Source organism: Salvelinus namaycush, unplaced genomic scaffold (genome assembly GCF_016432855.1).
Source record: "Salvelinus namaycush isolate Seneca unplaced genomic scaffold, SaNama_1.0 Scaffold1076, whole genome shotgun sequence".
Lineage (NCBI taxonomy): Eukaryota > Metazoa > Chordata > Actinopteri > Salmoniformes > Salmonidae > Salvelinus > Salvelinus namaycush.
The window spans coordinates 59,870-87,732 of NW_024057760.1; the positions used below are offsets into that span (position 1 = coordinate 59,870).

At 46.5% G+C, this 27,863-nt stretch overlaps 1 protein-coding gene across 1 annotated transcript; it reads right to left on the reverse strand.

Moving 5' to 3' along the window:
* Positions 1 to 2: 2 nt before the first annotated feature.
* LOC120035641 (neogenin-like) lies at positions 3 to 26,309 on the reverse strand. The gene is made up of 16 exons (XM_038982218.1): positions 26,169 to 26,309; positions 24,334 to 24,444; positions 23,332 to 23,526; positions 22,498 to 22,593; positions 17,159 to 17,391; positions 12,275 to 12,413; positions 11,243 to 11,350; positions 10,556 to 10,750; positions 9,712 to 9,780; positions 8,518 to 8,656; positions 7,092 to 7,330; positions 6,694 to 6,786; positions 6,014 to 6,184; positions 4,622 to 4,900; positions 3,173 to 3,303; positions 3 to 2,325 (listed from the first exon to the last, which is right to left on the reverse strand). Exons 1-16 carry the CDS (start codon positions 26,305 to 26,307, stop codon positions 2,242 to 2,244), a joined length of 2,421 nt encoding a protein of 806 aa, XP_038838146.1. The 5' UTR covers positions 26,308 to 26,309; the 3' UTR covers positions 3 to 2,241.
* Positions 26,310 to 27,863: the final 1,554 nt, after the last annotated feature.

Sequence of the window (27,863 nt, forward strand, 5' to 3'; positions counted from 1 at the left end):
AGACAAGTAGAAACTTCAACTTTGTTAGTATTCATAATAGTTGGATACACAATGTATAAGAGCACCAATAAAAAAAAAAAATAACTTTGTCAAACATTTTGATAAAAAAAAAAAAAAGCCACAGAATATTCTACAGAAAGCAAAGAGATCTCTGTACAGAAACAAGCAACAGAATACCTCATCAGCAGCACAGTAAAACCTGCCGCTCAATTTCATATCTCAAAAGCAAATGACCATTAAAACAAGACCAGCTGCCTGCTGCTAACCTAGGACACTACGTTACAGAAACATCGCTTTTATATTTATAACACAAGATATGGAAGAAATTTTGTTTTGTTTTCAAAAATTGTGAAAAAGTGCAATACAGGCTTGACTGTCTACAACTTAATAGGTTATTCCCAACGGGTTAGCGTCCTGTCATTTTTTTCCTACAGTCCTTTTTTTATTTTTGACATGTTCCTTTTGTATCCATAAGTAAAATCTCTTACACTTATATTGACATTCATGACGATGTACATTATGAGAAACATGGTATTCACAAAAGTAGAGCATGTAACTACGATTGCAATTACATTTCTTTGGGTAAGAGGGCAGATGAAAAACTAGCTTCTTACATTATCATATTTAATTTTTTTCTTTTTACATTGGAATTGTGTACAGAACAAGTTCATTTTTTCTTCATACAAAACAAACTACATGTAAAAAAAAATCTGAATCTGGGAGTCCCATTCAATAGGCCAACATCGTTGCAAGTAGCATTTAAAAAGAGCGATGAAGCAGTATTTCTTTAAGAGACCTCAGATAACAGTAAACACTTATCCTTGATTGAAAAACCTGGTTTTCACATGACAGAGAGAGATAAAGAGCAAAAAACAGACCTCTTCAACCAAATATTGGCTCTTGGAAACAAGACATCCATTTCATAGCACTTTCATATGATATATTGCCATTCCATTGAAACGACTGACTGGGTAGGATGTGTGATTGCGGGGTGAGGCACTCCGAGTCCAGCAGCCTCTGGAGGGTTCATGTCCCACAGATGGTTCTGAAGGGTCACCAGCTAACAAGCCCTACTACTTGGCACTCCAAGGCCAGCCTGGCCTGAGAGTGGTGACGCTGCGTGTCAGAGGGATCACAGTGTAACTGGAAAACGTCCACAGAGGGCACAGTCATCTCCAATGTAAACGTACGGACACGTTTCGTAAGGCTTTTTGAAACGGAGCTCCCATAAACAAAAAAAGACTGAACATTTCAATGTACAAAGGGGCGACACAATGCCAGAGAACGCAAGAACCCATTCAAATGTAATGTACTAACACGCAAGGCATCTCCCCACAAGATATGAAAAGCGAGCGTTTGAGGGTCTATTCTGTCACTCTCCTCCCAAATAAAATGAAATGATTGGCTAGGCTGGGGGGGAATAGAATGAGGCCGTTTTTTAAAAACATATTTACATATCTATACGGATATGTAAAAAAATACATGGCATATTAGAGAATAATAAGAGACTTGGCACAATATATAACACAGAGTAGGGAAAACAGACGTCATTGGATCAAAATGATAGCTATAAAATGACCGCTTTAATGGAAATGGAGGGGACTGTTGTCCAAAGTTCACTTCACTGAAACAGGGCAATAGATATACAAAAACGCAGAGATAAGTGACACTAATTAAACAAACACTGTGTTTAGATTGTGTTTCGTGAGCACCAACATGAAATACCGGCATATTTGACTCTTCCTCTTGACTTGGAATCACAATATGATGTCTGTCGGAGCGGTCTCCCCGGCAACCATAGGAGCGGTCTCCCCGGCAACCATAGGAGCGGTCTCCCCGGCAATCAAAGTATGAGAGCAACCTTCTAATGCATTCCAGTTTTTTGCTGAGAAAATTCACAATCTTCTGGTTGAAAGCGACCAATGTTAGATATCGTCTCTGAGAATGTTTCTTCATAAAAAGGTGAACTGTCGTTTTTTTTAAATGGCCATCTCCTTCCTGAGACTGAGCAAGGTAAGCCAAAAGTTGAAAAGTTTCAGTTTAGATTTTTTGTTTGTCTTGAGTGGGGTGTGTAGGATCCATTGACGGTATCCATTTAGTATCCGGGCATCGGGCTCCCAGTTTTCTGAGGGCTGGCAGTGTGTGTGTTCCTGCCTGTGTGTGTCACTACCTGGATTTGTGTGTGTGTGTGTGTCTGCCTGTATGTGTGTGTGAGCAGCGTGGTGAGTGGGCGTGTGGTTCTCAGGCTGTGGTTATAGCGTTCAGGTCCTTCATCAGGTCCTCTAGGTGGGCCATCTCCTCTGTCAACTCATCAGGCTCGTAGCTCTGAGGGAAAGGAACAGGGTTACTGCGGGGAGCAAGGGAGGAACAGGAGGGGAGGGAGGCAAGGACCTGGGGAAGGGAGAGGAGAGGGTCAGTTTGTTTTTGGAGGGGGTGGGAGTAATGAGGTTTACAAAATAAAGGGTGGGTGGGGTGGGGAATTGGTCAATGGGACTGCAGCATGAAGCCAAATCCAAGACAAACAAAGCAGCATCAACAGCCAACCAATATGTTAAGGCATTGAAAGGGGGCAAGACATCAATGTATGTGCAAAACCATTCCAATGGGTTAAGGGGAATTATCATGGGCAAAACCATCCCAATGGGTTAAGGGGAATTATCATGGGCAAAACCATTCCAATGGGTTAAGGGGAATTATCATGGGAAAAACCATCCCAATGGGTTTAGAGGAATTATCATGGGCAAAACCATCCCAATGGGTTTAGAGGAATTATTAGAAATTGAATGCAATAATATCAATGATCACAAGCAGCCAACATTAACACCATAAAACAGTGAGGGAGGCAACAAGTTGCAAAGAATAAAGAGAGAAAGGAAACAGAAATGTGATTAAAATCCATGTCAATGTCATTTAGGATTGTGTCCAAAAAGAAACATGACATACTCTAGGAACGTATTCACTAGTTCAATGGGCTTGATTGATCTATGACCAGGTTTTTACCCAAACATGACATAGTAATTCATAGTGACATGTGTTCTTCCTGTATTTAAAGTGTGTACAAACTACAATAAGAACCAACATTGCATGATATGCCAGCTGATTTAACAGTCATAATCAGACATTGGCATGTTGTAGCCTTTCTACACGAAGACCTGGGGGGAGCAGTACTCACACTGTCTACATCCTCCAGCATCTTGCTGGTCTCGGGCACATCTGGCGCACCGGGCACCGTGACTGGCATGGGGGGGCGCACCCTGCCCAGGGTGCCGATGGAGGCTGTCTTTACTGAGTGGAGCTGGGGCCCTGAGATACAGACAGAGAGAAAGAGAGACACAGAGATAGACAGAGAGAGAGACACAGAGATAGACAGAGAGAGAGAGACACAGACAGACAGGACAGGCAGGACAGACACAGTTCCAAAGGGATTGATAGTTAGAGGGAATCACAAGTCACCTTCTTTACATGTGTTTCCTTTCCTTTCTCAAGAAGCTCTCCCAACAGTGTATGTTCATCTGCAGTTTGGGAGTGTAAAACACATGTACAGGTAACTGCCCAAATAAAGGAAACACTTGAGTAAATGAGGGATACAAAGTACTGTATATTGAAAGCAGGTGCTTCCACACAGGTGTGGTTCCTGAGTTAATTAAGCAATTAACATCCCATCATTCTTAGGGTGTCTACAAATGACCAGTTGCCCGTTATTTTGGCTACCAAGGATGGAAGAAGAGATCTCACTCTGAAACAGGTGTCTCAAAGGAGCATAGAGTGTGTGTGTGTGTGTGTCAGTCACCAGATCTCAACCCAATCCAACACTTATGGGAGATTCTGGAGCGGCACCTGACAGTGTTTTCCACCATCAACAAAACACCAAACTATTGAATTTCTAGTGGAAGAACGGTGTCACGCCTCCCGGGTGGCGCAGTGGTCTAAGGCACTGCATCACAGTGTTCGCTGTGCCACCGGAGATTCTGGGTTAGAGCCCAGGCTCTGTCGCAGCCGGCCGCGACCGGGAGGTCCATGGGGCGACACACAATTGGCCCAGCGTCATCCGGGTTAGGGGAGGGTTTGGCCGGCAGGGATGTCCTTGTCCCATCGCGCGACTCCTGTGGCGGGCCGGGAGCAGTGCACGCTGACACGGTCACCAGGTGTAAGGTGTTTCCTCCGACACATTGGTGCGGCTGGCTTCCGGGTTGGATGTGCGTTGTGTCAAGAAGCAGTGCGGCTAGGTTGGGTTGTGTTTCGAGGGCGCGTGGCTCTCGACCTTCGCCTCTCCCGAGTCCGTATGGGAGTTGCAGCGATGAGACAAGACTGTAACTACTACCCATTGGATACCACGAAATTGGGGAGAAAAAAAGGGGTGAAATAAAAATAAAAGAAGAAGGTTTCACATCCCTCCAATAGAGTTCCAGACACTTGTAAAATCTATGTCAAGGTGCATTGAAGCTGTTCTGGTGGTTCTTGGTGGCCCAACGCCCTTTCAAGACACTATGTTGGTGTTTCCTTTATTTTGGCAGTTATCTGTATGTGTACATACGCCTGTCCTAATGCATGGTGTGTATTGTGTATATATATGTGTGTACATGTTTGCATGCGTGTATGTATGTGTATGTGCGCTCCTCACCAGTCTGAGTAAGCAGCGGCGTGCTGGGCAGGGCGGGCGACTCGAAGATGGCGGCGGGGTTGGCGGGCACGGCAAAGCTCTTGAGGGGGTGAGTGGGTCGCACGTGGGCGGTGGGGGGCTGGCCGGCGCTGCAGTAGCTGCCGCTGGCGCTGGGCTCATCGTCGGTGGCCGTGGAGCCTTGGTAGCTGCCCTCGGGGTCCGGGTGCTGGTGCTCGGCTTGGCAGGGGGGCTGGGCCTGGGGCGGGAGGGGCTCTGTGCTGGGGGTGTTCCTCACCGACTCTGCAGTCACAAAAGGAGTGTGGGGGGGACAGGTCAGTGGATGGTGTGTTTGATACAGTATGTGTATAGCCTGGGTTCTAGAGTGGTAGTGTCCATAAATAAGAGGCGTTAGTATCAACGTCAGGATGAAGCCTGATGAGTTTGGTGGAAAATATGGAATAAATGTGTTATCAAGGTTGTTTGGTTCTGCAACACTCAAAGTTGTCATGACTGGTTTCATGTATTATAAATTACTATTATTTTCTATTCGTTTTACCTTTATTTAACTAGGCAAGTCACACACTAATGAGTATGGGCGAGTGAATAGTGGACAAGGCCACAAGAACAATTAAATGAGACCGCTCCACAGATAAGAGGATGTGACAGCCCCACAGTGGACCCACAGATAAGAGGATGTGACAGCCCCACAGTGGACCTACAGATAAGAGGATGTGACAGCCCCACAGATAAGAGGATGTGACAGCCCCACAGTGGACCCACAGATAAGAGGATGTGACAGCCCCACAGTGGACCCACAGATAAGAGGATGTGACAGCCCCACAGATAAGAGGATGTGACAGCCCCACAGATAAGAGGATGTGACAGCCCCACAGTGGACCCACAGATAAGAGGATGTGACAGCCCCACAGTGGACCCACAGATAAGAGGATGTGACAGCCCCACAGTGGACCCACAGATAAGAGGTTGTGAGAGCCCCACAGTGGACCTACAGATAAGAGGATGTGACAGCCCCACAGTGGACCCACAAATAAGAGGATGTGACAGCCCCACAGTGGACCCACAGATAAGAGGATGTGACAGCCCCACAGTGGACCCACAGATAAGAGGATGTGACAGCCCCACAGTGGACCCACAGATAAGAGGATGTGACAGCCCCACAGTGGACCCACAGATAAGAGGATGTGACAGCCCCACAGTGGCCCCACAGATAAGAGGATGTGACAGCCCCACAGTGGCCCCACAGATAAGAGGATGGACATGAAGATGAAAGATAATGCTCCTGTGTTCTTCCTCAAAATCAGGCCAGAAAGACAAACAGAACGACCAGGTGGGCCCTTGGCGCTGCCCGCTTGTAATCCCTCCTCCATCCTGCGGGTGGCAGCGGTCTCTCACCTGTGGAGCCCATGTCTAGATAGGAGATGGGGGTGGCGCAGGCGTGTGGGCGTAGGTGGGCACTGCCCTGGTGGTGATGGAGGTAGCTGCGTGTCGGGGATGCCAGGCTGCCCGTGTGATAATGGTGGTGATGGTTATCAAGGGAATGGATGGGGTGAGCGCTAATCACGGCTGTGAATGGACACACACACACACAGAGACAACAACATTTAACCAGCCGCGCTGACGAAGGGGTGGGGAAGCAGTGCTGTTCAAATACACACACATGCTTGCGCTCGTGCAAGCACACCCACACACACACCAGGTTCATAGTGACACCATAGAGCAGTAGTATTTAACCATACACACGTATACAATAACTCCACAGAGTGCGTCTGATGTACATTTGAATTGGCAGCGTCATTTGGTAGCCATGAATGTGTTAAACTGAAATGAGATGAAAGCTAAAATATAGAAACAGATCCTATAGAACCACATGTTGACTGTAGTGCTCTCAGTCTATTGACTGTAGTGCATTATCACGGGAGGGAGAAACCAGCATATTATTTTCCTTTCAGCTGAACAGTACGATAGTCTGAGTGGTAAATAGTCTATTGACCTCAGTGTATTGACCGGTGAGAGCACAGATCCCAAACACACACACATTCACAAGGCGCGGACACACACACACACACACTTACGCTGGGGGGGCTGCGTATCGAAGGGCATCATCATTTTAGGCCGCATCCCCCGGCGCCCTGCCAGTGCAGATATGCTGTCTTCTGATTCGTGGCCTGCAAGTCAGAGTTTTTCCTTGATCACTATTGGTAGTGACTCTGAATGAAGAACGTCTGAAAATTTAACTAATTGTTCTTGGATTGACAGGAACAATCGAAGGATTTGGTAATCTGGCTCCTGAGAGAAACCTGTGACTCAGTCGTGAGGCTGTGTTTGGTTAGTGGTGATTCTTCCCTCTAAACACAATGTATGAAATGTTAAATGTATGAAAAGCAGGAAATGTTTAGCATGACAACGACAAAGACATTGCCTCTTCAAAACACAGACAAAGGAATCCCCAAACTGACTACATCAATCTGACCTCGGTAGGAGTTCCGTCTCTGCAGCAGGCTGTTGTCCAGGCTGGGGTCCACGGGGTTGATGTCCTGCGAGGTGCGGGGGATGGGGGTGTCAGTCATCACCGGGTTGGGCTCGGGGGACTTGTCAATGGGCTTGAGCTCCAGCCGCTCGTGGTGGATCCATAGGTCTGGAGGCTTCAGGTCCTTGGAGTTGCCCTTGTACTTGTGGGAGCTGTTGGACGACTTGGAGGCCGCCCGCTTCCTATGAGGTAGAGAAGAGGAAAAAGGGGGTTGAGATGTCGGTTAAAAAGGGGGAGGTGGATCTCCGTTAACTGTTGCAAAAGCAGCAGCTACTCTTCCTGTGGTCCACACAAAATATGAAACATAATGACATAATACAGAACACTAAGACAAGGACAGAACTACATACATTTTTTTTAAAGGCACACGTAGCCTACATATCAATGCATACACACAAGCTATCTAGGTCTAATAGGGGAGCGTTATTTTGCCGTGAGGTATTGATTTATCTGTTTTTCGAAACCAGGTTTGCTGTTTATTTGAGCAATCTGAGATGGAAGGGAGTTCCATGCAATACGGGCTCTATATAATACTGTACGCTTTCTTCAATTTGTTCTGGATTTGGGGACTATGAAAAGACCCCTGGTGGCATGTCTGGTGGGGTAAGTGTGTGTGTCAGAGCTGTGTGTAAGTTGACTATGCAAACAATTTGGGATTTCCAACACATTAATGTTTCTTATAAAAACTATTAGCCAAGAGACTGGCATGCATAGTATTTATATCAGCTCTCTGATTACAATGAAGAGCAAAACATGCCGCTCTGTTCTGGGCCAGCTGCAGCTTAACTAGGTCTTTCCTTGCAGCACTGGACCACACGACTGGACAATAATCAAGATTAGACAAAACTAGAGCCTGCAGAACTTGCTTTTTGGAGTGTGGTGTCAAAAAAGCAGAGCATCTCTTTATTACGGACAGACCTCTCCCCATCTTTACAACCATTGAATCTATATGTTTTGACCATGACAGTTTACAATCTAAGGTAACGCCAAGTAATTTAGTCTCCTCAACTTGTTCAACAGCCACACCATTAAATTACCAGATTCAGCTGAGGTCTAGAACTTAGGGAATGATTTGTACCAAATACAATGCTCTTAGTTTTAGAGATGTTCAGGACCAGTTTATTACTGGCCACCAGTAATAAAGGGGGGGGGGGGGGGGGGGGGGGGCGGTTGAAAAGTAAATAAAATGAAGTTGTAGGGAAAGGAAAGTGAAAGATGACAGAAGGAAAGGTAGGTGGAAAAAGGAAAGGAGACATTCCTGCTCATCTCAGATGTTCTGTGTGTGTGTTATAACCCTGTGTTGTTGGTCTGCTATTGGCTGGGACATTAGTGACCTAAGAGACATTATTGCTGCGGCAGACCAGCTCACTTTTTCTGGTGGGAGGTGGTGCGTCGTGTGCAGAGGAAGGCCCCCACAACCACCACAATGATGGTGAACGCTCCCACAGAGATGATCACGACGATGACCAGGATGTGGTTGTCCGCACTTCCTGTAATTCCTGGTTTTCCTGGAACAAAATGGACCAGAGAGGTGAGAAAGAAAATCCTATTTATCCACATAAGAATTAATGTCCTCATTGGAGATCAATTAGCGTATTTAACAATTCATTTGTTTGTGTGTTCATTCATTAATTTCCCATTACACTTCTTTTAGAATGATGACTAATATTTCAGACCAATAGGAGACTTGTATAAGGGGTTTGGGTTAGATTAAATCTCATGAATTACTTCCGTCCCACTTTATTTGGATATTCCCATATAGATGCTCCACAGCTGGTCACACTATCAACAAACTATCTGTTGATAAGCAACTGCTTGCTAAGGTTAGAGTGAGGGTTATGTAAATGTTAGGGTAAGGGTTAAGTTTAGGGTTAAGGTAAAGGTAAAGTTTAGGGTAAGGGTTAAGGTAAAGGTTAAGGTTAGGGTAAGGGTTACGTTTAGGGTAAGGGTTAATGTAAAGGTTAAGTTTAGGGTTAGGGTAAGGGTTAAGTTTAGGGTAAGGGTTAAGGTAAAGGTTAAGTTTAGGGCTAGGGTAAGGGTTAAGGTAAAGGTTAGGGTAAGGGTTAAGTTTAGGGCAAGGGTTAAGGTAAAGGTTAAGCTTAGGGCTAGGGTAAAGGTTAAGGTGAAGTTTAAGGTTAAGTTTAGGGTAAGGGTTAAGTTTAGGGTTAGGGTTAAGGTAAAGGTTAAGTTTAGGGTTAGGGTTAAGGTAAAGGTTATTTTAGGGTTAGGATAAGCGTTAGTTCAGATGTTTACAGTTATTAAACATCTACAAACCATCTACTTAGAACTATCCAAATAAAGTGTTACTTATGTGAATAGGGGTTTGCTCAGTTCCTGCACACTATCTTAGCTGAGAAAGACATTAGTGCTCAATGCAGAATTGGTGTCAATTCCATTTCAGCTTCGGTCCAGAAATGAATCCAATGGACCATGGAACAGGAACTGAACAAAGGCCTATTCACACTAACATCCATTTATGGAGGTGGAATGAAATGGACCCACACTGCAGCCAATTGAGTCGATCAAATCAGAATGGACAATGGTGACCTGAAAAGGCCATTACCGTGTGGAGACCCAAAGCCATGGTCAAGAGGTGGTTGGTTACTTCCTGGTTTAACTGGCAAATTGGAGGCTGAGAGAGGAGACAAAACCACCAGTTATTACACCCAGTTAATTAAATACTACCTGACTTATTTCACCTGACCAGAACGCAGATGAAGGGCTTTAGGCACGTGAGTGAGGAAAAAGAACACAATCTGCACAGTCAATCAGTCATCATTGAGAAGAAGTGAATGGAAGGGAAGAGGGAATTACCTTGGTCATTAGCCATTTTGTCAGAGGATTCAGCTAAACAGGCCAAAGGAGACAGTAGCCAGGGAGAGAAAATACAAAGCAAACACTGGTTAGAGGAGTTAAGGAGAGCAGTGGGAGAAGGGGAGAGAGAGGGGTAGAGAGAGAGGTAGAGAGAGAGAGGGGTAGAGAGAGAGGGGTAGAGGTAGAGAGAGGTGGAGAGAGAGAGGGGTAGAGAGAGAGGGGTAAATGGTGCAGCATTGGAGGGGTAGGCAAGCAGGTGTGAGCACCAATAAAGGAGAGAGAAAGGGAGAGGGAGAGAGATTAGGAGAGATTGAGAGAGAAAGAAGGACAGAGTGAAAGAAAGAGAGATCGCGAGAGAGAGAGGGCAGGCTCGGCCCAACAGAATGGTATGTTCTTTACCAGCGTCTATAGAAAAGGGATTGAGAATGCAGCCAGCTACAGTGAAGAGAAGCTAAGATAATTATTTGAATCTTGACCATTCAGCGCATCATAACACATATAAATAACTCAACCAATAAGAACATTTAATACAATCATCCCAATGTTCAACCTTTCAGAGCCTATCAACCTCCAGGGATTTCCCCCTCACTTACTCTTGGGGGTGCGGAAGTGTACGGCCTCTGACATTGGGCCCATGCCCTTGGAGTTACGGGCCTGGATCTTGAAGTAGTAGGTGGTGTCCAGAGTCAGCTCCTGGATCTGGTGGGTCAACCTGTTGCCCACCACCGGCTCTATCACCCAGTCATGCACCTCCGCATTCACATCAGTACTGTAGTAGATTATGTAGCCTAGTGGAGCGATAGGGGGAGAGAGATGGTAGAGAGAGATGGGTGGAAAGGAGCGAGAGAGAGAGATGGGTGGAAAGGAGCGAGAGAGAGAGATGGGTGGAAAGGAGCGAGAGAGAGAGATGGGTGGAAAGGAGCGAGAGAGAGAGAGATGGGTGGAAAGGAGCGAGAGAGAGAGATGGGTGGAAAGGAGCGAGAGAGAGATGGGTGGAAAGGAGCGAGAGAGAGATGGGTGGAAAGGAGCGAGAGAGAGAGATGGGTGGAAAGGAGCGAGAGAGAGATGGGTGGAAAGGAGTGAGAGAGAGATGGGTGGAAAGGAGCGAGAGAGAGATGGGTGGAAAGGAGCGAGAGAGAGATGGGTGGAAAGGAGCGAGAGATCGGAGGAGAGGAGATAGAGAAAAGGTAGATGGGGGAGAGGAGAAGGTTAGAGAACTGTTTCAGACAACTTGTTTCTCTGACTCTGAATAAACCTGATAACACAGTGTGTGGTCTCACCTGTGATTTTTCCATTGGCCTCTGAGGGGGGCTGCCAGTTGACTATGATGGTACGTGGTTTCAGCTCCTTGCTCACCACAGTCACATCTTTGGGGGACGAGCTGGGAACTGTGAAAGTCAAACAGAAAGTCAGTATGGGAACAAGGCCATTAATGAGGGAACGCTTGGCTTTGACATCAAAGCCATCAAAGCCACCAGTGTGTGTAACCCGTACCAGTGTGTGTAACCCGTACCAGTGTGTGTAACCCGTACCAGTGTGTGTAACCCGTACCAGTGTGTGTAATCCGTACCAGTGTGTGTAACCCGTACCAGTGTGTGTAACCCGTACCAGTGTGTGTAACCCGTACCAGTGTGTGTAACCCGTACCAGTGTGTGTAACCCGTACCAGTGTGTGTAACCCGTACCAGTGTGTGTAACCCGTACCAGTGTGTGTAACCCGTACCAGTGTGTGTAACCCGTACCAGTGTGTGTAACCCGTACCAGTGTGTGTAACCCGTACCAGTGTGTGTAACCCGTACCAGTGTGTGTAACCCGTACCAGTGTGTGTAACCCGTACCAGTGTGTGTAACCCGTACCAGTGTGTGTAACCCGTACCAGTGTATGTAACCTGTACCAGTGTATGGTGAAATGGAAAAGTGTTTTTGCATATCCCACTCCCCCTGAGACACCCTCAGAGAGTGGGGTCACGGCATGGGATCAGACATTAATGACGGCGACCCGGGAGCAATTACGGGTAAGTGCCTTGCTCAAGGGCAGATTTGCAGGTTTTTTTGCCTCTGGGACACGAACTAGCAACCTATAGGTTACTGGCCCAATGCTCTAATCACTAGCAGACCTGCTGCATGTCAGAGAAAAGCAGTCAATGACAAACGCCCACTACAATCAGCTTTGACAGAACCAGGATATTCTGTGTAGTCATGTTAAAAAAAAAAAAACTTCACTGAAGATGCTTTCATATGTGTGTGTGTGTGTGTGTGTGTGTGTGTGTGTGTGTGTGTGTACACTCGGTATACTGTGTATGTGTGCTCTTACTGGTCTCAAAGGTGGTTCCCTGGGCCGTCATGCTCCAGGTGCTGGTCCTCCGGCCCTTGGTCACCATGACAGAGAACTCATAGAGCGTGTTGGGCTTCAGGCCTGTCACCATGTGGCTCAGGTTGGTGGTGTTGGCCGTCTGAAAACACACACACACACGCAGGCGCGCACACACACACGCAGGCGTACGCACGGTACACACAGAAAAACTGTTCACAAAGGAAGGTACAGACCTCAAGACCAACAGAATCAGAGTGCTCCATGCATCTTTAACATAAACAGCCATGAATAATACAGGGCCTTCACAAAGTATTCACACCCCTGGACCTGCTCCACATTTTGTTGTTATAGCCTGAATTTAAAATGGATTACATTGAGATGTTTTGTCACTGGCCTAACACACCAGAGTGTTTCCACCCCATAATGTCAAAGTACAAATTCATTAAATGAAAAGCTGAAAGCTTGAAAGTCTAAGTATTCAATTTCTTTGTTATGTAAAGCCTAAATAAGTTTAGGAGTCAAATGTGCTTAAGTCACATAAGTTGAAAGGACTCACTGTGTGCAGTAATAGTGTCTAACATGATTTTTTTAATGACTACCTCATCTCTGTACCTCACACATACAATTATCTGTAAGGTCCCTCAGGTCGGCAGTGAATTTCAAACACAGATTCAACCACAAAGACCAGGGAGCATGGTGAAGTTATTAATTACACTTTGGATCGTGTATCAACACACACAGTCACTACAAAGATACAGGCGTCCTTCCTAACTCAGTTGCCGGAGAGGAAGGAAACAGCTCAGGGATTTCACCATGACAATGGTGACTTTAAAACAGTAACAGAGTTTTAATGGCTGTGATAGGAGAAAACTGAGGATGGATCAACAACGTTGTAGGTACTCCACACTACTAACCTAAATAACAGAGTGAAAAGAAGGAAGCCTTCACAAAATACAAATATTCCAAAACATGTATCCTGTTTGCAACAATGCACTAAAGTAATGCTGCAAGAAATGTAGCAAAGTAATTACATTTTTGTCCCGAATATAAACTGTTAGTAGTATTGGATTTGCCCCAAACATATGAGACCACTCTACATATTTTCAAGCATAGTGGTGGCTGCATCATGTTATGGGTATGCTAGTAATCGTTAAGGACTGGGGAGTTTTTCAGGATAAAAAAAGATGAAGCTAAGCACAAGCAAAATCCTAGAGGAAAACCTGGTTCAGCATGCTTTCCAACAGACACTGGGAGATGAATTCACCTTTCAGCAGGACAATAACTTAAAACACAAGGCCAAATATACACTGGAGTTGCTTACCAAGAAGACTGTTAATGTTCCCGAGTGGCCGAGTTGCAGCTTTGACTTAAATCTAAAGTACTTAAAAATCTAATGGCAAGACCTGAAAATGGTTGTCTAGCAATGATCAACAACCAATTTGACAGAGCTTGAAGAATTTAGAAAATAATACATGGGTAAATGTTATACAATCCAGGTGTGGAAAGCTCTTCGAGGCTTACCTAGAAACACTCACAGCTGTAATCACTGGCAAAGGTGATACTACAAAAGTACTGACTCAGGGGTGTGAATACTTATGTAAATGTAAGCAACATTTCTAAAAACCTGTTTTCACTTTGTCATTATGGGGTAGTGTGTATAAAACATTTGAATTCAGGCTGTAACAACAAAATGTGGAGTAAGTCAAGGGGTGTGAATACTTTCAGTACATAAAAAATGCCGGATAAACTAAATGAAGGCTATTTATCCCAAAAGAATACTTGAAACGTAGTAGGTATAACATGATAACAGTGGACAACATTTGAATAAAGACAAGATGACATGCAGCGATGAAAATACTTCTGATCACTTTATTAAGCCCATTTCCTCAATACGCCCAACAGACTGTCTAATCTAGTACCTGGGTAGTCTGAGTCTCCTGGTGAAGGCTAGTCCAGGTCCTAGCTTTCTAAATAGCCTGTCCCAGTGATGCTAGCCACGTCCTGTAGTGGACTAAACGAGACAAATCTGTCATCCAGGATGTCACAGAGAGAAAAACATCCTATCCTTTTAGTTGAGTGGAGAGGAGCCATCTGTTTAATAATGTAGGTACACGCTGTGTGTGTGTGAGAGAGAAACAGGAAGGCATTTCTGACAGCTGGGACGAGCACATCAAGGTGAGAATAATTGTCCAGTGTGAACAATGCCATCCGACAAAACAACACAGGGTGACTAACAGGTTTGGGGTCAATTCCATTTCAGTCCAGCCAATTCAGGAGAGGAGTCAAAATTCTAATTTCAGACTTGAAAATCTCAATTTATTTTCACTGGATTTTTAGCAATTCTCAAATTCAATTCACTTCCTGGATAGACCGAATTGAAATGCAATTGACCCCAACCCCTAATTAGCATAAACATCACCTGGTTGTCCTAAATGTGTTGCATTGCGCAACAGTGACTGCAGTCGCTCCAGACTAGCCTTTTAGCATCTACATGAGCTTACAATAACCAGACTAGCCTTTTAGCATCTACATCCGCTTTCAATAACCAGACTAGCCTTTTAGCATCTACATGAGCTTACAATAACCAGACTAGCCTTTTAGCATCTACATGAGCTTACAATAACCAGACTAGCCTTTTAGCATCTACATGAGCTTACAATAACCAGACTAGCCTTTTAGCATCTACATCCGCTTTCAATAACCAGACTAGCCTTTTAGACCTCTATGTTGGGGGGCGGCAGAGTAGCCGTGGTTAGAGCGTTGGACTAGTAACAGAAAGGTTGCAAGTTCGAATCCCCGAGCTGACAAGGTACAAATCTGTCGTTCTGCCCCTGAACAAGGCAGTTACCCCACTGTTCCTAGGCCGTCATTGAAAATAAGAATTTGTTCTTAACTGACCTGCCTAGTTAAATAAAGGTAAAATAAAAAAATGTATTAAAAAAAAGTCCCATGTTAGGTGATGGATACAGCAGTCTCTATGTTCAGTATAGGGATTGACTAACTGCTGAATCAGAATGTATATTGTATGAACAGTCTGTACTCAAAATGCACTGTCAGGCCCCCATTCCCCAGACCTCTGTCTTGTCCTTGTTCCACAGTCCTTCCCCATCTACATGCCACAGGCCTTCCCCATCTACATGCCACAGTCCTTCCCCATCTACATGCCACAGTCCTTCCCCATCTACATGCCACAGTCCTTCCCCATCTACATGCCACAGTCCTTCCCCATCTACATGCCACAGTCCTTCCCCATCTACATGCCACAGTCCTTCCCCATCTACATGCCACAGTCCTTCCCCATCTACATGCCACAGTCCTTCCCCATCTACATGCCACAGTCCTTCCCCATCTACATGCCACAGGCCTTCCCCATCTACATGCCACAGGCCTTCCCCATCTACATGCCACAGTCCTTCCCCATCTACATGCCACAGGCCTTCCCCATCTACATGCCACAGTCCTTCCCCATCTACATGCCACAGTCCTTCCCCTGTAGGCGGGGAAGGCCTGTGGCATGTAGATGGGGAAGGACTGTGGAATGTAGATGGGGAAGGACTGTGGCATGTAGATGGGGAAGGCCTGTGGCATGTAGATGGGGAAGGCCTGTGGCATGTAGACGGGGAAGGACTGTGGCATGTAGACGGGGAAGGCCTGTGGCATGTAGACGGGGAAGGCCTGTGGCATGTAGATGGGGAAGGACTGTGGCATGTAGATGGGGAAGGACTGTGGCATGTAGATGGGGAAGGACTGTGGCATGTAGATGGGGAAGGACTGTGGCATGTAGATGGGGAAGGACTGTGGCATGTAGATGGGGAAGGACTGTGGCATGTAGACGGGGAAGGACTGTGGAATGTAGACGGGGAAGGCCTGTGGCATGTAGATGGGGAAGGCCTGTGGCATGTAGATGGGGAAGGCCTGTGGCATGTAGATGGGGAAGGACTGTGGAATGTAGATGGGGAAGGACTGTGGCATGTAGATGGGGAAGGCCTGTGGCATGTAGATGGGGAAGGCCTGTGGCATGTAGACGGGGAAGGACTGTGGCATGTAGACGGGGAAGGCCTGTGGCATGTAGACGGGGAAGGCCTGTGGCATGTAGATGGGGAAGGACTGTGGCATGTAGATGGGGAAGGACTGTGGCATGTAGATGGGGAAGGACTGTGGCATGTAGATGGGGAAGGACTGTGGCATGTAGATGGGGAAGGACTGTGGCATGTAGACGGGGAAGGACTGTGGAATGTAGACGGGGAAGGCCTGTGGCATGTAGATGGGGAAGGCCTGTGGCATGTAGATGGGGAAGGCCTGTGGCATGTAGATGGGGAAGGCCTGTGGCATGTAGATGGGGAAGGACTGTGGCATGTAGACGGGGAAGGACTGTGGCATGTAGATGGGGAAGGACTGTGGCATGTAGATGGGGAAGGATTGTGGCATGTAGATGGGGAAGGCCTGTGGAATGTAGACGGGGAAGGACTGTGGCATGTAGATGGGGAAGGACTGTGGCATGTAGATGGGGAAGGCCTGTGGCATGTAGATGGGGAAGGACTGTGGAATGTAGATGGGGAAGGACTGTGGAATGTAGATGGGGAAGGACTGTGGAATGTAGATGGGAAGGACTGTGGAATGTAGATGGGAAGGACTGTGGGAAGGACTGTGAGACGTTTAAACCTCATGTAATTAGTGGGTGGGATTACTTTACATTGATTCATTACCCTGATAGTGGGATAGCTCTACACACTGATGATTAGAATGGCATAGTGGTAGAATACATATACTATGCTGTGCTCTGATGACACCTTCTACTTTAAAATGAACTGTGAGGGAATAATAAAGCTGTGCTGTTTTGAACAGGGCCCTGCGGGCCTTGCTGCTGCGTCACCGTGACCGTACCTTGAGCTTGGTGTTGGCGGGGATGTTGGTCTTCCAGCGCACCGTGTAGTAGCGTGCGTCCGTGATCTTCTGGTTCTTGGGCAGAGAGTTGTCGGCCCAGGTCACCTTGATGGTGTCGTGGCTGAGCACCGAGGCCTGTACGCCCACGGGAGGTAGCATGGGGGTGGGGTCTGGTACTGGCGTGTATGGAGCATGGAAGAGTTCATACAAATCAACATCAGGGTCTATGGGGTCTGCCAGCAGTTACCAACACACCAGGTTCACAACAGATGGCAAACAGAACATGGTGGAAAAGAGGGAAGAAATTACAAACCAAAAAAGTGTGTTTTGTGGCGAGGTTAAAAAAAAAAGCAAGACCGGTCAAAACGAAACGGGGTGGTGGGGTGTAGAGAGAGAGGGAGGGGGTTACGAATAAGGGTAGAAAATATGTTAATGAGTTATTAAAATGAGGGAGGAGGAGAGGGGATTTGGAAGGGTGAAGAGAAAGAGAGAAAATTCTATTAGATCAACAGACATGGCTATTGGCTACATCAAGGTTTTCTACTGTCTATACAAGGGCTGTTGTCGATCAGACTTGGGTCAAATACCGATTTGTTGTCATGTATTTGATCCAGGGCTGTTGTGTTCAACATAATCAACTCACATTATCAACACTAAGTAAAGATGGATAATCAATCAAAGGAAAGCTACAACTAGAAGGAACGTGCAACAGAGTAATCTCTAGTAAAGGTCAGCAGAGTAATCTCTAGTAAAGGTCAACAGAGTAATCTCTAGTAAAGGTCAACAGAGTAATCTCTAGTAAAGGTCAACAGAGTAATCTCTAGTAAAGGTCAACAGAGTAACATTTAGCCACCTGGATTCAGAAAAAAAAATGGAAAGACAACAGTGCAACAAGATCAAAAATACAAATACCATACTGACTTACCACACCTTTAAAGAAGAATGCTTTCTTTCATTATTGGTAAGAAGGTCTTGGACTGCAAGGCTAAACAGTGACTGAATACAGGGCACTACTTTACAGGGTCTCTAAATACGGGGCACTACTTTACAGGGTCTCTAAATACGGGGCACCACTTTACAGGGTCTCTGTGAATACAGGGCACCACTTTACAGGGTCTCTGTGAATACAGGGCACCACTTTACAGGGTCTCTGTGAATACAGGCACCACTTTACAGGGTCTCTGTGAATACAGGCACCACTTTACAGGGTCTCTGTGAATACAGGCACCACTTTACAGTGTCTCTGTGAATACAGGCACCACTTTACAGTGTCTCTGTGAATACAGGCACCACTTTACAGTGTCTCTGTGAATACAGGCACCACTTTACAGTGTCTCTGTGAATACAGGCACCACTTTACAGTGTCTCTGTGAATACAGGCACCACTTTACAGTGTCTCTGTGAATACAGGCACCACTTTACAGTGTCTCTGTGAATACAGGCACCACTTTACAGTGTCTCTGTGAATACAGGCACCACTTTACAGTGTCTCTGTGAATACAGGCACCACTTTACAGTGTCTCTGTGAATACAGGCACCACTTTACAGTGTCTCTGTGAATACAGGCACCACTTTACAGTGTCTCTGTGAATACAGGCACCACTTTACAGTGTCTCTGTGAATACAGGCACTACTTTACAGTGTCTCTGAATACAGGCACTACTTTACAGTGTCTCTGTGAATACAGGCACTACTTTACAGTGTCTCTGTGAATACAGGCACTACTTTACAGTGTCTCTGTGAATACAGGCACTACTTTACAGTGTCTCTGTGAATACAGGCACTACTTTACAGTGTCTCTGTGAATACAGGCACTACTTTACAGTGTCTCTGTGAATACAGGCACTACTTTACAGTGTCTCTGTGAATACAGGCACTACTTTACAGTGTCTCTGTGAATACAGGCACTACTTTACAGTGTCTCTGTGAATACAGGCACTACTTTACAGTGTCTCTGTGAATACAGGCACTACTTTACAGTGTCTCTGTGAATACAGGCACTACTTTACAGTGTCTCTTTGAATAGAAGTACTACTGTATGCAGCATTGCAACAGAACATTTACTATAGCTGAATCACAATAGGACTGTATATAGAGCCATGTCACTCACAAGGACAAGCCCTACACTGACGCTGTGTTCAAACTCTGTATGTAAGACGTGAAATGTGGGAATTATCCACCTGTTCATTGTTGCTCATGTAGCCTATCAGCGGATCTCGTGTGTCAAGGGCGAGGGATATTAAACGTCAAAACTCCCTTTCATTGGCAACTTCACAAATGGATTTGACTTGGTCTTTACCTATGAATAATGTAGTGATGTTTGATCTATCTGGGATTGATTATAAACATTATGTCTAATCTATCTGGGATTGATTAGATTAGTGATGTCGGGTCTATCTGGGATTGAATATAAACATTATGTCTAATCTATCGGGGATTGATTAGATTAGTGATGTCTGATCTATCTGGGATTGATTAGATTAGTGATGTCTGTTCTATCTGGGATTGATTAGCATCATCTATGTCTGTGTTACTTAATGATATAGCTGCTCCCTACTGGATGTTACCCTGGTCACGTCTCTTTACAGATGGAGGAAACCTCTCTACTGAATGTTACCCTGGTCACGTCTCTTTACAGATGGAAGATACCTCTCTACTGAATGTTACCCTGGTCATGTCTCTTTACAGATGGAGGATACCTCTCTACTGAATGTTACCCTGGTCACGTCTCTTTACAGATTGAGGATACCTCTACTGAATGTTACCCTGGTCATGTCTCTTTACAGATGGAGTTGCTCCCTACTGAATGTTACCCTGGTCACGTCTCTTTACAGATGGAGTTGCTCCCTACTGAATGTTACCCTGGTCACGTCTCTTTACAGATGGAGTTGCTCCCTACTGAATGTTACCCTGGTCACATCTCTTTACAGATGGAGGATACCTCTCTACTGAATGTTACCCTGGTCACGTCTCTTTACAGATGGAGTTGCACCCTACTGAATGTTACCCTGGTCACGTCTCTTTACAGATGGAGTTGCACCCTACTGAATGTTACCCTGGTCACGTCTCTTTACAGATGGAGGATACCTCTGTTATGTAACTAAACACAGGTCACCACTGTGAGCACATGTCCAACCACCTGCTTCCCTACCTACAATGTCCTCCAGGGGGTTGCTGAGGTGTGTACTCATTATGGACGCATGGTAAACACTGGTGTTGTGAGAGAGGCAGAAACAAGTGGTTCCCTGGCTCAAGTCGCCACAATGCCAACTAAACGCTTCAAGATGGCAGCAATGAGCGGACTGGCCAGGCTTCGCTGCTAGCTATGTTACGCCATGCTCCGTGCCAGCCCTGGACTCCAGATTCTGACCATGGTCCAGCGGTAATTAGAAAAAGCTCTGGTCATTTGGTGTAGCCTACCTCCCACAAACTGACCCCTCTATGCAGCTCTCTCTCTCCTCCCCGCTCCATTTTACAAGTCATTGTGCATGCTCATTATTTCACTGTTGTGTGTGTGTGTGTGTGTGTGTGTGTGTGTGTGTGTGTGGAGGCGGTCCAGGAAACACGGTGTGGTTTTAGGTTGCATGCAAACAGCATCTGTTTTACACTGAGAACTCTGTGTCTGCAACAGTAGTCTGTACCAGCCTGGGCTTAGTAGCCTACAGTGCTCTGAATTAAATGTTCATACTTGTCAAAAAGAATACCCCCCTCCACACATTTCAGTCAGTTATTAGATGCCACATATAGGAGAAGGTGTTTTATTCTGCTTTGGTTTGATTTATGCTTTAAAAAGGAAAGTCACATTGAGATTGAAAATCTCCTTTTCAAGTGAGTCCTGCATATCTTTTTCACCAAGGTTATCTTCCCACTGGATATTTACTGTAATACATCAGTCCCTAAACAAGACTCCTAGATTTCTTCCAACTTCTCCCAACTTCTTTTAAGTCAAAACATTATCTAGGTCAACCAGTCTTTTTTATTCCAAACTTTTCATCCAATGAACATGCTTGTGGAGCAACTCACTGGTGTATTCAAACTGCAGACTGTATTGGAGGGCTTTGGTTCTGTGTTGAGAGGAGAGCTGGATCTGACAGAGGGTTGCCAAAGCCACAGCAGGGGTGTGTGTGTGTACGTGCGCGCTTCTGCACAGTGCTATGCATGTATGTGTGTGTGTGTGTGTTCTGTGTGCACGCGTATGCCTGTTTGTGTGTGTGTGTGTGGATTGCCCCCCTGCAGCATATTGATGCCATTTCAGTCATCCGGTATCCTGTCCCTGCACAGCAGTGCATGCTGGGATAGTGGAGTGCAAGTACAGACAAACTGGCTGATCAAAACGGAGAGGGGGTGACGAGGGGTTAGCTTAAAGTCGACACAGTGTACAGCCTACACTCCTAGTTCCCTGGGGGTGCCTCGACACAGGGTACAGCCTACACTCCTAGTTCCCTGGGGGTGCCTCGACACAGGGTACAGCCTACACTCCTAGTTCCCTGGGGGTGCCTCGACACAGGGTACAGCCTACACTCCTAGTTCCCTGGGGGTGCCTCGACACAGGGTACAGCCTACACTCCTAGTTCCCTCATCTTACGGGTGTCAAAAAATGTGGCATACTCTACAGAGCTATGTTGAGCAGCGACTTCCTGCTAGCAATTCATACTTTGTGTTCAATTGTTGGCATTTGGTATTGTGACCTAAATATCAGCTAATTGTCTGAGTAGCTGTCCTCGGATTAGAGCAATCTGGATTGGAGGATATTGTCTTAATATTCTCTGGGAGACAGGGCTGAGATGAGCAGGGACCACTTGTTTTGTGCAGTGATATTTGTGACAAAGGGAAAGTCAATTACTACAGAGAGAATGGCAGGTAAGAGATGCTCTCTGACAAGTTGACCCTAACGATCAGGTCTGATGGAAGGTAAACTGCACCATATGAATGCAGGAGGAATAATGTCTAATGTAACGTCAAGGCTCTAGTTGGTCAAATAAAAAACACATTAGGTTATAGTAAGCTTATTTTGAGTCAAGCCCCGTCAGGGTATATTTATTGATGATGGTGGTGGTACTGGTGATGTAACATTGGTCAAAGACTAGTGTCAGATTCCTTTTTTAAGGGAGTTAAATGACTATTCTCACTCCCCACTGAAATATGGCATCAAACAGCCAAAAACGATACCAGCATACGTTTTATTGGATGAAACAATTACTCCATTAAAAGACCATTTCACCGGTCCAGTATGGAGGGTATTAGTGACCATTTCATTGGTAATGCTATTTAGGGTGTGTCCATGAGACCATTCCATTGCTCCAGTATTCAGGGTGTAGGGGTATGTGTAGGTGTCCTACCTGACTGTGGCCTGGTGATGGCGCTCTCGTATACAGGGATCCCCTCCCCCACGTTGTTGAAGGCCTTCAGGGTTATCACATAGTGGGAGCTGGGGTCTGAGGGAAGGAGAGGGGCAGGGAGAGAGAGAGGGGCAGGGAGAGAGAGAGGGGCAGGGAGAGAGAGAGGGGCAGGGAGAGAGAGAGGGGCAGGGAGAGAGAGAGGGGCAGGGAGAGAGAGAGGGGCAGGGAGAGAGAGGGGCAGGGAGAGAGAGAGGGGCAGGGAGAGAGAGAGGGGCAGGGAGAGAGAGAGGGGCAGGGAGAGAGAGAGGGGCAGGGAGAGAGAGGCAGGGGGGCAGGGAGCGAGAGGCAGGGGGGCAGGGAGCGAGACGGAGGGGGAGAGAGGGCGTTATGAAATAATGTAGCTAATCAAGTCCAGACTCCTGAGACCCTCTCCTCATAGGATCAGGATATTCATCATCTTGACAAAAGGTGAATATTGAAACCCAGTCTCTCGTTGGGATTTTAATGAAAAGCTAAATTATGCAACATTATCATAGTGGTCCCCCCTAACCATGTTGTAATTACAGTAGGCTACAGGACACTATGAAGCACAGCCAGACATGCAGTCAAAGACTGTTCACAGTCATGCATCAAGAACATGGTTCCACAACACACAGATGACCAAAACACAACAAATATGAAAAGAGTCAAAAACGATCAACTATGGCGATAACAACGCAGAGGGCAACCACCCAGAGGGCAACCACCCAGAGGGCAACCACCCAGAGGGCAACCACCCAGAGGGCAACCACCCAGAGGGCAACAACCCAGAGGGCAACAACAGGGTGTACTCACCTAGGTTCTCGATGCTGTAGTAGCGCTGCTTGTAGTCCACCTTGATGGTCTGGGCGTGGGGGCTGCCGATGCCGTAGCCGATGGTGTAGCCTCGTACCACCATGTCCTGGTTCTCCGGCGGCGTCCAGCTCACCACGATGCTGTTGACCAGCGGGCGCACATGTAGCGAGCTGGGGATGTCCGGCACCCTGGACTCTGGAGGTAGGAAAACTCAGGAGATCAAACTTATATCAAATTATAACACAATAAAGAAATTAAACACAATAAACACAAATACAACTTGTGTTTAAAGCCTCTCCATATACTTTAGACTAGAATCAAGACAACAAAATACATGAAAACTAAACCATAAGTATAAGGTAGCAGTGAGACCACATTAATAGAAGTCTTAAGAGGGTTTGAAGTTATTTATGATGCTGCTAAACCAACAAGTCAAACAAAACATGTTGCCCTGAACAATTCAGACTAGGTGAAAGTAGTCAAGATCAGGGCTGAGGTAGAGGGATTTGACTGGTCAGTGTATTAAGGGAAGAGGTAAGGATCAGGGCTGAGGTAGAGGGATTTGACTGGTCAGTGTATTAAGGGAAGAGGTAAGGATCAGGGCTGAGGTAGAGGGATTTGACTGGTCAGTGTATTAAGGGAAGAGGTAAGGATCAGGGCTGAGGTAGAGGGATTTGACTGGTCAGTGTATTAAGGGAAGAGGTAAGGATCAGGGCTGAGGTAGAGGGATTTGACTGGTCAGTGTATTAAGGGAAGAGGTAAGGATCAGGGCTGAGGTAGAGGGATTTGACTAGTCAGTGTATTAAGGGAAGAGGTAAGGATCAGGGCTGAGGTAGAGGGATTTGACTGGTCAGTGTATTAAGGGAAGAGGTAAGGATCAGGCCTGAGGTAGAGGGATTTGACTGGTCAGTGTATTAAGGGAAGAGGTAAGGATCAGGGCTGAGGTAGAGGGATTTGACTGGTCAGTGTATTAAGGGAAGAGAGGTAAGGTAAAAGTTTTACCGTCCAGGTCGCTCTCGAAGGTCTCTGCGGTGCTCCACTCTGTGGCGGGCCCTGAGCCGTTCACTGTGATGGCTGATACTCTGAACGTGTACTCTGTCCCCCGCTCCAGACCTGACCACAACACACAGATAGAAAATCAGTCAGAGTCAGACAGGAAGCCCAGTTCCATTCCTCCCTCTTCTACCCAAAGTGCGCCCTCATCTTGTTCACTTCGCCCCTCAATCAAGTGTTTTGACATGTTTGAGGCGAAGTGAACAAGTAGTGCACTCTTTTGACAGGCAGACCAAGAAATGTAATTGGGTTTGTGTGCAGAATCAGCCATAGGCTCGGTCCATCAGTTTCTGCAGTTAGAAAACTGTCCCCAAACGTTCCTTTCAGTGGGCTTCTTAAAGGATGTTCTGGCAGTGCATCCCTCACCACCACCCAATCGAGCTGGGCATGCACACACTAAATATTTGAAGCCATAATATTTCAAGAGGAAGTCCAATATTTCTCTGCTTGAGTGAAGGGAAAATCTATAACTCTGTCAGGGGTGGGATCAAGAGAGAGCTCGTCGTCGTGGCGCAATTAACATTTTCCTCTTTCCGATCCAATGGGTTTGATAGAGATGAACGTTCTGCCATTGATCACGACGCGTCTGTGGGGGAATTTACACATGAGCAGTTTGAACGTAGCCCAAGCAAGCCGTTCCCGATAGAAAACTCAAAGCTGAGAAGAAAGACGACGTACTCTTCACTCCTGGAAGTGTGTGTGGAGCTGGATTCCTGCTTGGCCCACCATCCTAGCCACATTGCTGGGCAGGCTATATCACCGCCACGGGTGTGTTTTGGAAATTCAAAGTCGTGGGAACCTCCCGCTGTCTTTAAAGAACATGTAGCCGCGCTAACTGGTGCAAACATTTTCTTAAGAGTCGGATTGGACTTATCTGTTTGGACGTTAATGCTAATCGTGTCGTCTCTCCCTTCACTACTACGGGCTGTCCCTGAGGCAAACTGCTAAAAACCACCCAGACACTACAGGCCTCCAAGGCTCTAGAAAGAAAATCTCTAGCTTAAATGCCTTTGAACCAAGAAACACCCCCGTTGCACCCCAAATATAAATCGGGTTTGACTTTCAAGTGTGTATTCTCTTTGATGCTGCACCACACAGCGTGAGACGGGGCCAGAAAAGTTGCTGAGATGACATGTAATATTCATTGCCGTCGCTAGTCTCTGGTGATATCTATTGTACTACAGTAACAGTATAATATCAGTTTGGATGTGAGATGAGATGTTGAGAACAGGTGACTGTCTGAAGTAACACAGACGATGAAGGAAAATGATGATTCCAAACAACACGCCAGACAAAAGGCTCAAATGAAAACCGCTCCAGTTATACAACATCTGGTCCTATGGGACCACAGTATTCAACTTAGAAACTTCCAATTGGCTCCAAAAGTTAAACTACCAGCAGTAGCCACAGAGCCTTCGGCCTATCTGAAAACTAGACTTGTTTTAGTACATGCTAATCCCTAATCACATGATTTCCCATGTAAGATATTGCATGTGCATGACTAATTCAATTCCACAATGAGTCATGTGATGAGTACGTGATGAGTACGTGATGAGTACGTGATGAGTACGTGATGAGTTCGTGATGAGTTCGTGATGAGTACGTGATGAGTACGTGATGAGTACGTGATGAGTACGTGATGAGTACGTGATGAGTACGTGATGAGTACGTGATGAGTTCGTGATGAGTTCGTGATGAGTACGTGATGAGTACGTGATGAGTACGTGATGAGTACGTGATGAGTACGTGATGAGTACGTGACTTGGTATTATAGGAGAGCTTACCGTCGATGAGTTGGAAGAGCTGGGTGCCTCCCGTGGTTTCTGCCGCCTCGCTCTTCCGCGTTCCTTTCCGGTAACGGATCTTATACCCAGTAATCTCGCCGTTCTGGGCGCCTGGGGGTGGGGGCTGCCACCGGACCATAATGCTCTGGGTAGGGGGGTGGAACGACACAGTGAGTACATAGACTAAGACACGGGGGGGGTTGCAGTTTCTACTGCTGAACCACAGGGAAATGGTCATATTCACAGAACACTGACCCTTTGTTTTCAATGTCAACTTTTTCCATTCACAAATTTCATTTCACTTCCTGAATTGCAATGGAATCGAGCCCAACCCAAGGACAATACTGAATCATCTCTAGCTACTACCATTGACTTTAGAGGTGGAATGACAACCCCAGGACTTTGCAGATAAAATCACACCAGGGCAATGAGTGGGTGGTTATGGCAATACACACCATTGGTGCCCAGTAACACCACTCGCTGTGACATTGACGTCACAGGGCTAACCTGACCAAGGCTGGTGTAAGGTCAAAAGGCGACATTACGCCTCCCGGGTGGCGCAGTGGTCTAGGGCACTGCATCGCAGCGCTAGCTGCACCACCAGAGTCTCTGGGTTCGCGCCAGGCTCTGTTGCAGCCGGCCGCGACCGTGAGGTCCGTGTGGCGACGCACAATCGGCCTAGCGTCATCCGGGTTAGGGAGGGTTTGGCCGGTAGGGATATCCTTGTCTCATCGCGCTCCAGCGACTCCTGTGGCGGGCCGGGCGCAGTGCGCGCTAACCAAGGGGGCCAGGTACACGGTGTTTCCTCCGACACATTGGTGCGGCTGGCTCCCGGGTTGGAGGCGCGCTGTGTTAAGAAGCAGTGCGGCTTGGTTGGGTTGTGCTTCGGAGGACGCATGGCTTTCGACCTTCGTCTCTCCCGAGCCCGTACGGGAGTTGTAGCGATGAGACAAGATAGTAATTACTAGCGATTGGATACCACGAAAATTGGGGAGAAAAGGGGGGTAATTTAAAAAAGAAAAGAAAAAAAAGGCGACATTACACCAGCCTCACAAAGCCTTGCACCCGTCTTAAACCAGTCTCACAAAGCCTTGCACCCGTCTTATACCAGCCTCACAAAGCCTTGCACCCGTCTTATACCAGCCTCACAAAGCCTTGCACCAGCCTTAAAGCAGATTGATGTTAGAGGGTAATGTAGTGGTGAAGGAGAAGAGTACAGGCTGTTGGAGAAAGGAGGAAATAAAGACATTAATAAATAAAGAGAGGAGGAGAGGAGCCCTGGTGAGAGGAGTGGCTCCCAGCGAGAGAGAGAGCGATGGATTCAGGTCCTTAGCTGCAGGCCCTGCAGTGCACTGTGGGATGTGTGTGAAGGAGGGAGGAGAGATACTGTAGAGTGTGTGTGTGAAGGGACGGGTGGGGGGAACTCAGCGTGAGAGAGGAGTTAATTAACACTACCCCACTGTCGCTCACACACACACACACACACACACACACACACACACACACACACACACACACACACACACACACACGCCAACATTAACACACATCTGTGAGTTGGGGGAACAGCACTAATTAAATCTATGCTAAGTGTGTTCAATTAGTTTATTTCCATTTTCTTATAGTGCGTTCTGATTCCAGCTACATTCTTTCCCCTCACCCCTTCCCCCCATTCTCTAAAATACAAGGTACATT